General features: G+C 46.5%; 1 protein-coding gene across 2 annotated transcripts in view; it reads left to right on the top strand.

The window, feature by feature from the left end:
• The window catches only part of Dgkg (diacylglycerol kinase gamma), a 190,731-nt gene that overhangs the window by 46,515 nt on the left and 133,794 nt on the right, over nucleotides 1-10,422 (top strand). For both annotated transcript variants that reach the window (XM_021209178.1, XM_021209177.1), the window contains exon 3: nucleotides 1,546-1,622. In XM_021209178.1, the coding sequence (XP_021064837.1) occupies nucleotides 1,546-1,622 (77 nt within the window). The remainder of the gene's footprint in view (nucleotides 1-1,545; nucleotides 1,623-10,422) is intronic.

The following is a 10,422-nucleotide window of genomic DNA, read 5'->3' as shown; positions in this document are numbered from 1 at the left end:
TTGGTTTGGTTTGGTTTGGTTTGGTTTAGTTTGGTGGTTTGGCAGGTATTTTAAGACAATATCTCACATACTCCAGACAGGGTCAAACTCACTATGTAGCCAAAGCCAGCTTGATTCCTGACTATCCTGCCTTCCCTTCCTGAGTGTTCACAAAAATTTTAATGTTGTGAACTTTTACTCAGAAGCCAAGATCATGGTACAAGCTTGAAAGCCCAGCACTGGGGGATGGTGGAATTGAAGTCATCCATGGCTACGTGCTGAGGTAGAAGCAAGCCTAGGACACTTGAGACCATGTCTAAATAAATAAATAAATAAATAAATAGATTCCAGTCAGATGATTACATATTCGTATACATGTTTAGAATGTGTTTTATGTCAGGTCTTGGTTTCATATGGAAAGACCCAGTAGCTGTTACAGCACCACAGACATCCTCAGTTGTACCAGAGGCTTCCCAAGGCCCCAGAAACTCCTGCTGTCTAACACAGCACCCTTCATGTGCTTTGGGAGTGGGATGCACATGTTTGTGTGTGCATGTGTGTTCATGTAGGTGAATATGCATGTGACTCTGTGTGTGTGTGTGTGTGTGTGTGTGTACGGTGACCAGAGGTCACCCTTGAATGTTGCCCTATAGGTGTATCCACCTTAGGCCCCCAAGGTTAGCAAGTACTCTGCTGACTGAGCTATCTCCCACACCAATTTTCTTTTTTCTTTCTTTCTTTCTTTCTTTCTTTCTTTCTTTCTTTCTTTCTTTCTTTCTTTCTTTCTTTCTTTCTTTCTTTTTAATTAGGAGAAAGAAAGAAAAAAAAATCTTCTCTGGCCCCCAAATCAAATTGTTGAGAAAAGGAAAGAGGTCAAAAGGAACCAGGAAGAATAAATGTAACTAAATTTAGCAAGTCCATTTTTATTCCTAAAATACATAATTCAAAGAAAGGGTCAAGAAGGACAAGGTAATGCACAGTAGACGGATGTGTGATGATGCTGTAACAGAGCTGGGTGCCGGCCATGCTGGAGCATGGGAGTAACACATGGAGGTGGGAATCCCTGCCCCAAAGGAAGTGGACAAGGAGCTGACTGTAGACACTGAATAGTGAGGGAAGTGTGAAAGGCAGAGAAACGTGCTATGGGAGAATATACAGTATGTCTGGGAAAGTCTGGAAATGCCTTAGATGACCAAAAAGCTGGGAAAGTGGTGAAAGAATTGGGTAAATCAGATCACCAGGGGCCGGAACCTAGGGAAGGGGGAAGATGGTTCTGTGAGAGTGGAAATCCTCTCGGATCCAGCCAGGATCTGTTCACATGGGTGTTTTGGAAACACCAAGGACTGGGGAGGAGCAGGGTATGGCTCTGAGGTTAAGAACCTAAATTCAGTTTACAGCATCCACATCAAGTGGTTTACACCACCTGTAAGGACAGCACCAGAGGATCGGTCCTATGGTCCTCTGGTCCTCTGGTCCTCTGGTCCTGCAGGACGCGCCATCATTTGCCTGGCCTGAGCTTCATTAGCAGTTTACCTTGTGTTTTCCGTTTGGGTTGTGTCTCTCCAGATTCCTCCAAAAAGATAAAAGATGTATTGGCTGAGTTTAATGAAGGTGGAAGCCTCAAGCAGTATGACCCACACAAGGTGAGATTATGTCCGTTTCAAGTCTTTTACATCTGTGTTCCAGCTTCCCCGCCCCCACCCCCCCACCCCCACCCCCACTGGTGTCTTCACTTGCCTTGAAGACCTCACCCTGAGACCTCTGTTCTCCGGTCTCAAGAGAGCCACTCACACCATCTGTATTGGCCATTCTGTTCACAGGCCCATGTTGTCCTACAAGACTCTGTCATGATTCTTTTGCTCACGGGCGCTTGCTCCTCCCCCTCTCCTCATCCTCCTTTAACAACTGAGAAAACAGAAACCAAACTCCTGGGCAGCCCACCCCCCCCCATCTGTGTGCCCTGTGCTGTCACTGTGGGTGAGCTGTCTGGGCTCTGATCTGACTCTAATTCTGCTCCTCCTGTGTCTGGATTATTGGTGTGCATTTCTGAATCAGGAATCCTCCCCATCCTTGCCCCATTCTCCCTGTCCCTATGTTGTTCCCAGCAGTCTGCCTCTACACATTAGATTCTTCCCAGTGACACAAAGGGAAGAATCTAATCTCATTTCTCCTCTATGAAAATATGTGTATGTGCCTGTATGCTCTGCCTCCAAGTTCTCTTTGCCTTTCACCAGATTCCTTCAAGCAGCCTGTACCACCCATTCCTTCACTGATAGCACTAGTCAAGACGTCATGTGACTGAATCCCATAGCGGTGGCATTCAATGGCATTGGATGCAGTTTGTCATTTGATTCCAGGACACCGTACTCTTGGGTTTTTTTCTTTTTCTCCTGTCCTTGACATTTCTGCTTGAAAATTAGGCACGAGCTAAACTGACACCCCCAGTCTTCCCCTGTAAAACACGTTTCTCCAGCAGTCAGTCCATGGCAACCCGATTAACAATAGGTTAATAACCTGAGCCATCAACCTAAGAGTATGTAAGCGTCATTGGTTACATTGTTTCACATTGATTACTTTTGCTCTCACTTCCCCATCCAGTTAAGCGGGAAAACTCCACCATCCAGTTAAGCGGGAAAACTCCACCGCATCTGCCTTTAAAAGAGATCCACACCTCTCCGCCTCCTGGCTCCATGACCCCCTCCATCAGCACCCTGGCAGTGTCCTCACAGGGCTCTCCCCCTCTTCTCCTGTCCTTGAAGTTTACTCTTGACATACACCCTGTGCCGCCTGCTAGAACACGAGCTAGAGACGTTCCCATCCAGGGTGACTAGACCTCGTCTGTGCCCCAGCTTTCCACTGTGCTACACCCTGCCTTGGTGCTACTCCCCGATCCTCAGTCCCTCCTGCCATATGAACCTCCTTGGTGCTCTTGGACAAGCTGGTGCTCCGTACCCTCAGCACACCTCACTTGCCCTTCCTCTCCTGGGATGTCCTTCCCAGTGATTGTTACCATCGCTACCCCAACTGTGAAGGCTTCCTTCATCACACTCCCTACCCTACTGCCTTGCTCTGTTTTCTCAGAACTCCCCTCCATCCGTCATGCTAACTAATCCACTTAATTAACTCCTTGTCTCTCTCACTAGAATATATTTGCTACTGCTTAGATGTCCAGAGCCCAGGAGAGAGAGTGTTTGGCCCCTAGCAAGCATTTGACAAATACTTTTTTGAATGGGTAAAATAATGTGAGGCCTCTTCCCATTTTGAAGTGCAAGGCATTAACATTTCTTGGGTATGCAGGCACTGCGCTGGGCTCTGCCAAGGAGACAAAGATCAGGAAGCACGGCTTCTGCCCATGCTGGCAGGGTTAAGTTTGAGTCTCAGTCCTTGCATCATGTGGTTTTAGGCTAACCTTTGACCTCGGCCATCGCCTAGCAGTGTGGTCCTCTGTGGTGTTTTTTTGAGTTTTAGTCCTCTCATCTGTGAACAGAAGCTAATGAGACTATTAAAAGTTTGAAGGTAGTCAGTGAGTGAATGAAAAGAGGCAAGTGTTGTAAAAACACTGAATAACTCTACAAGACATTTTATCACTTCCTGTCTGTCCCCCTCCCCAGAATGTCTTCTGCCCTCCTTCCTTTCCTCTGTCTGGGCTCAGTTTATGGAGACTTACTGGACAAACAAAGTGACAACTCGGCAGAACTAACTAGGGAAGAGGCTGCTGGGTACTTCTTCACCTTTAGTCAGCAAACCTGAGCCAAGGTTCTCTCACTGGCTGCCAGGAACAAATCCACAGAGACTGTGTTCTCAAGGCATACCTGAGAAAGGACTGGCCTAAAACACCAATCACTGGGGGAAAGAAGTGGGAGGGCAGTTGACAGAACAGAAAGCAACCACAGGCTCTTCAAAGAGCATTCCTGAGAAGCCATGCAGAGCACCAAAGAACTCACTGCCCCACACCTCCTGCCTCCAACTTCAAAACCAGGGAACAAAGGCTGGGGAGAGGGGTGAGGGGGGGGGGCTGGTAATCAGCCTGTCTGCCTGGGGGCTGATGTGTGGGAGGAAAACAATTTGGTCAGGGCCACCACTGGGTGTGAAGGCCAACAGGAGCTTTGAGAAGCTGGGAGCTTGTCTGTCACAAGTGTGCAGCCGCCCTCACACCCATCAGGGTTGGCCCTCTCTCTTTGTGTGCCTGGCCCTGCATCAGCCCCAGGGGAGCTCTCCGCCACTCTGGTTGTATTCTCTCACACAGTGTGCTTGACTTCTGGTAGGTGTAATGTCACACCATGGGGTTGGGGAAACAACAAGGGTGTCATTTCCCTTGAGCTTGATGGCTTCCTGTTGCTAAAATGTCATTGGGAGTTAGCTGTGGGCAGGGTCAGGTTGCTGGAGAAGCTGGAACAGAAATGGAAGATTGCAGAGTGGAGGGTCTGGCCATGGTGAATGTGCCCCTGCCTTCATAGCCAAGAGACCCTCTGGAGAGAAGAGCATAGGGACAGCTAGAGAGAGGGAAAAGCCCAGCAGAGCAAAAACAGGTAGGGACTCAGTGGTACTCAGACACAAGGCACATGTTCTAGCTCAGCAGTAGGCACGATGGCTGAGAGCGGGCTTTCAGGAAGTGGATTATAGCCCTAGCTCACACCGTTGTCTCATACCTGACACACATCAGGTTCTCCAGCTTTTCTCCTCCCTCTAGACCTGGGTCAGAATTAACAGGTCCTCTCAAAACAGATTTCAGTGTTGGTTGCTTACCATTGAGCCTCCTAATGGCTGGTATCTAGTTTGGGCATAATACTCAACCTCTCCCTACCCAGTCACCCATTAAACATTTACCAAGCAGTCACTGTTCTTGAGCAGTGCTTGTACGGGACTTTCTAACCTGTGTCTCACCTTTAGAGGAGAGTGCAGTCTCTCTCCCTTGCTCACTGACCATGTGGTACTTGGAGGGAGTGGCTGGCCGCACACCATCAGCCCAGCAGGACCTGGGACAAGAACAATAGCATCCAAAGATCTGGCTTCTGGTTAGTCTTGTCTCTAGTGGGCTGGTGAAAGACCTCCATTCCGGGGAGACCCTCGCTCAAGTCCCGGGATGAGACAACACCCTGATAACTCGAGAGAAACTGTTCTTGATGCAATATGCATGAGGTTTATTTGGGAAATCAGCATGTTGAGGCCGAACTCATAACACGCACAGGGGCGGAGGAGATCGACCCTCAGCAGTTGCAGTTGAGGGTTTTTAAAGGAAAAAAAAAACATGAAGAAAGGGGAGGATAAGACCACAAAAAATGGGGAAGCTGAGTAAACATCATAAGAATGGGGATGATGGATTACAGCTCATCTCTTACAGAAGGGTTACAGGCTATCTTTGGCAAACATTCTTGGTGGGGAAGCTAAGCAAACATCACAAGAATGAGGATGATATGCTACAGCTCATCTCTTATGGAAAGGTTACAGGCCATCTTTGGCAAACATTCTTGGTCCCTTACACAATGAGTCAGGTGCCAGGGTGGGTCAAGACCGTGATGAGCCAGTTTCAGTGGTCATCAGTTTCCCAGGCTGTAGGCGAAAGAACAAAGAACTCTATGCTGGGCTTTGTTTCTAGGGGTCTAAGAAACACATTGAGTTGGGGGGGGTCTTACACTAGGACAAGTTCCCACAGGGCATAAGAAGACCCAGGTCAACTGAGGAATTTCGGATTCAAATCTTCTATGCCGATTCTAGACCATTCCGTTTTCTAGAGGATGCTAATGTTGGACCATGAATGAGTAGACATGAATTTGCTCATCATAACGTTCTAAGGTCTCTTAACATGTGCCTGTCCCTGAAGGCTCCTCTCTCTCTCTCTCTCTCTCTCTCTCTCTCTCTCTCTCTCTCTGTCTCTGTCTCTCTGTATGTGTCTGTGTCTGTCTTTCTGTCTCTCCCTCTCTCTCTCTCCCACTATCTCTGTCTTTCTGTGTGTCTGTTTGTTTCTACTTCTCTTTTTCTCTCTGTCTTCCCCCTTCCCTCCATCTCCTCCCATATAACCATATATGCATATTTAGGCCCCCACATCACTATGTGTCTGTCATTCCAACAGGCCATTCCTTTGATGTACAAACTTTGAAGCCAATATCTATCAGAAAATATTTCGATGCATAGTTCACAAGACAAAAAAGATAAAAAAGAAAGAAGACCTTGTCATTATCATCCAGGAGCTCTGAATCTAGTCTGAGAACACGTAACAACTAGCGATATTAATCCAGAACAGCATCCGTGAGTTTCACAGGACAGGAACCGAAGTGCACATTAAAGAAACTCGGGTGCAGGAAATCCCACCAGGCTTCAGACAGAGATGGCACCAGGATTGGGCTTTGAAGCATCCCTAGACTTTTAACAATTAAAGGGTTGAGTTGTGGAGCTTACTCGGGAAAACCCTAGGGGACTGTGTGGACAGGATATGTACACAACAGATAACAAGAGAAAATGGCAGATGGGCAGGCAGTTTGAAGTGACTCCACATCTAGGCTGGAGTGGAATTATAGATGAGGTTATGAATTCCAAAGGTCCCAGAAAACGCATAAGTACCTAGCATGACTAACTGGACTATAGCAGCATTACTTACCTGTTAATATCTATTTAACCTTCTATTTCTATTCCCTCGGTTCACCTGAGCTCCTTTTCTGTATGCGTGTTATGTCGTATAACACAGGAGAGCAGTCGTACAGAAGCAGTTCTCAACTCTCCCGTGGGCAATCGGAAGCCCTGGAGACATTTTGGGTAGGAAATCAACCTTCTTACAGTTGTGTTTTGGGAAAATCAACCTGACAGGGCTGAGTATAGCAGATGGGAGGAGCAACAGATGGAAGAGGGAGCATGGGTGCCTTCAGTTGCAGGGGCCGGAGGGGTGGTTCGGCAGTTTAGAGCACTTGTTGCTCTCACAGAGGACCCAGGCTTTCTTCTCAGATTCCATAGTTCAGGACCATCTGTGACTTATTACTCCTGATTCACTATAGCTGATGCCTTCTTCTAACCTCCATAAACATGAGGTACACACTTGGCACACACATGTACATGCAGGTTAAATACTCAGACACATAAAATAATTCTTTTAACTAAACAAATAAAATTTTAAGAAAAGAGAGACTTCAGTGACCTGGCTAAAATAGATGAAAATGAAGTCAGACTCACAAGGGAAATGGCCCTAGGAGGGTGTGTGTGTGTGGCAGGTACTGCAAAGGAACTGACTGCAAGGGACAAGAACCAGTTCCAGGTCACTGAGAGATCAAAGCTGAGTTTGTAATGGTATCATTGGCATTAGCTGAAGCAGCCGACAGGATAGGATTTCAACTAAGGGGGATGTTAGGGAAGCTTCGAGCTTGAGCTCTTCTGGCCAGGAACTAGTAAGGGCTGACGTTGAGGGAGCACCACATACCTGAGAGCAGAGGTGGGGCTTGGCTGAGCCGCCTGGCCGCAGCACGCCTGCACATACCCCCAGAGGACTCCATATCCATCACAGAGGGACTCTCCACACCTTCTGTTGTCCTGTCCATCACAGCTCGAGAACAGAACTAGCCTAGATGCCCACCAGCAAAAAGAATGGAAAATGAAAATGTGACCTATATGAGCAATAGAATTTTACTAGGCTGTAAAGAAAAAAATGACATTATGAAATCTATAGGAAAATAGATGAATCTGGAAAATATTTTATTATGTGAGGTGAACCAGACTCAGAAAGACAAAAAATAAATTCTACATTCTCTCTCATACTCAATCTCAAGCTTACAGTGTTTGTGTGTATGAAATGAGCGATTATGAGGTTGGTCCCAGACTGAGAAACCAGATCAGGGATCTTAAGAGGGGAACAAGAAGTGTTGAGAAAGGAAAGCAAAAGATCTCACATGACGTGGGAGCAGAGAGGAGGGGAGGGATCACACCAAGAAGGACTGGGGGTGGGGGGATGAGGGAGAAGAGAGAGAAACAAAGAACAATAAAAACCAGTTTTGTTTGGGGAAAAAAAACAAAACAAAACAAAACAAAATAAAACAGATGTGGTGGCGTGCGCCTTTAATCCCAGCACTCAGAGGCAGGCATATCTCTGAGTTTGAGACCAGTCTGGTCTACAGAATGAGTTCCAGGACAGCCAGAGCTACATAGTGAAACCCTGTGTCAAATAAAAGAAAAGAAAATGTCATAATGAAACCTAATTCTTTATATGCTAATTACAAGTAAACAATAAAAGATAAATTTACTCAGACATGTCCAGCCCACTGTTTTTCTCCCTGGTGGGCATCTTGTGTCTGCTCTGGGGGGACTTCACACTGGTGGCTTGCCATGGATTTTCTTAAGTCACCTTCTGGATTTGTTGGTTTTATTTGTTTATTTGTTGTTTGTTTGCTTCTACCATATTCTAGTAGAGTTTGACTAGCTAACCTTTTTGTTATGTTTTGTTTTTTGAGACAGGGTCTCTCTCTACCTAGCCCTAGCTGCCCTGGAATGCACTATGTAGACCAGGCTGGCCTTGAACTCACAGAGATCTGCTCCATCTACCTCCCAAGTGCTGGGATTAAAGGCACCACCACAGCCAGCCGCTAAACTTTTCATTTTCATACCTGCTTTTTCAGAACCATTTCATCCTGATAGTTTCCGCCCTGTACTATCTCAAAACTGTTGTTTAAACTGGTACTTGTCAGTTAAAATGATACAAAAAGATAATGCAAACAAGCTTTGGAAATAAAAGAATGAACAGCAAGGCCATTAGCAGAGATTAGGTTGAATCAAAATAGGGAACGAGAGGCATCAACGTAAAATCACTATGTGGGGATTAGCTTCAAGAAGAGAGGGTAAAATTCTTCAGAGAGCTGGGTTGAGGATGTTCACGAAGGAGCAGACAACTATGCCTAGGATCTCTGAGGAAGCAATTGCTCAGGCAAGAGGCCGGAACCCAAACAGAATGGAGTTCAGAGGGAAAGGAAGTCCAGTGTGGGTTCTTTGCAGAAATGAAAGGTGACTGGAGGAAGGGTTTCCTTAGGACAAAGCACTTGCTGGTAGAAGACAATCAAGTGATGGAAGATGCCATCAGAGACAGTGACGACAGAAGCAAGGTCATAGAGGACGGTGACACCTGGAAAGGAGAGGAAATGACTTTGATGCTGGGTCCTGGGAATGAGCAGAGGATGCAAACAGACGGGTGGTCTGTGGTAATAATACTGTAGGTACAGAGACAGACATGAAGAGGAAACTTAAGGGTTCTTTGGGAAGTCAGTTGTGTTTGATCGTGTTTTGCTGGGGCAAACACATGAAGGAGAGTGTTTTCCTGAATCGGACACAGGTGAAAGGATGTTCTGCTAAAGCAAGCACGTGAAAGGACACGTGAAGGATTCTTCACTAATGACACGCACGTATTGGTCCTCCTTGCATTGTGTAGTTGAGCTGCATTTGTCAGGACTCCATGGAGAGAACTGCACCAAGAAACTTGTGGTGTGCTGGCAGCTCTGGTGGATTGGCAGAGTGATGTCAGCTGAGACAAGATACGTGGTGAGGCAAGTCAGGTGGAGGACACGTGATGCTTGGAGGGAGTATAAATAGGACTCGACAGACAGTGATGGAGGCTGAGTTTGGCTTGCTTACATAGCTAAACGCTTCTTGGTCTTAAGGCTTTGCTGATCTTTGCTTTATTGAGAGAGGCACAGAGGAGGGCGTTTCCTGGTGTTCCTGGTGATCCTGGTCTCTCCTGCTGACTTGTGCCGATTTTGCTGAGGCCTAACTGTTCCTTCTAGGTCATGCCACCACTGCCGCTATATTGAACTGGACTGCTAGTATATCCACGAAGTGTTTGCAAGTAGCTGCCGCTACTGACCTATAAACCGAATTTCCTGATTTCCTGACAACACAGATGAGATGTCCTCCAAAGAGCCATTTCTAAACAGGTCCACTTCCCCCATATCCTTTCTTTTCTACCACCTCTGGTGGGTGGTGAGCTAGAAGGGAGGTTAAAGCATTTTAAAACCATCATTAAAAATAGGCTTTGAAACATTAAAGCTACAGAGACAGACGAGAGAGTGCAGCCAAGACTCAGAGACTCAGGACAGAAAAGGGACACAGAGAGCCTAATAGCTGTCACGATCAATATAAATCATCCATGTGCTGCGTTCTTTTAATCTGGACTAAGCAAAGATCAGTTGTGAGTTCCCAACGGAGCCCACCCCTAACTCTACACATGCAAGTCTGCCCTGGTTCTGGGAAGGCTTACCGAATCCCTAGAACATGAAAGCCGTTAAATGCTATCAGCGTTTTCCAGACAGCACCAAGTAGGTTTCCAAAGCGGGATTCTATTCTCCTGGCTGTTATGCACAACAGCCAGCGCAGCAGCTCTTGGGGCAGCACTTCTTCAAACGGTTTCCAGAAGCTTCTGTGATTGGATGACGCCCCAACTTTTATGAATTAGCATTATTAAGCAATATTAATATATAT

This window comes from Mus pahari, chromosome 12, assembly GCF_900095145.1.
Source record: "Mus pahari chromosome 12, PAHARI_EIJ_v1.1, whole genome shotgun sequence".
Classification (NCBI taxonomy): domain Eukaryota; kingdom Metazoa; phylum Chordata; class Mammalia; order Rodentia; family Muridae; genus Mus; species Mus pahari.
This window is presented reverse-complemented; position numbering and strand designations above follow the sequence as displayed.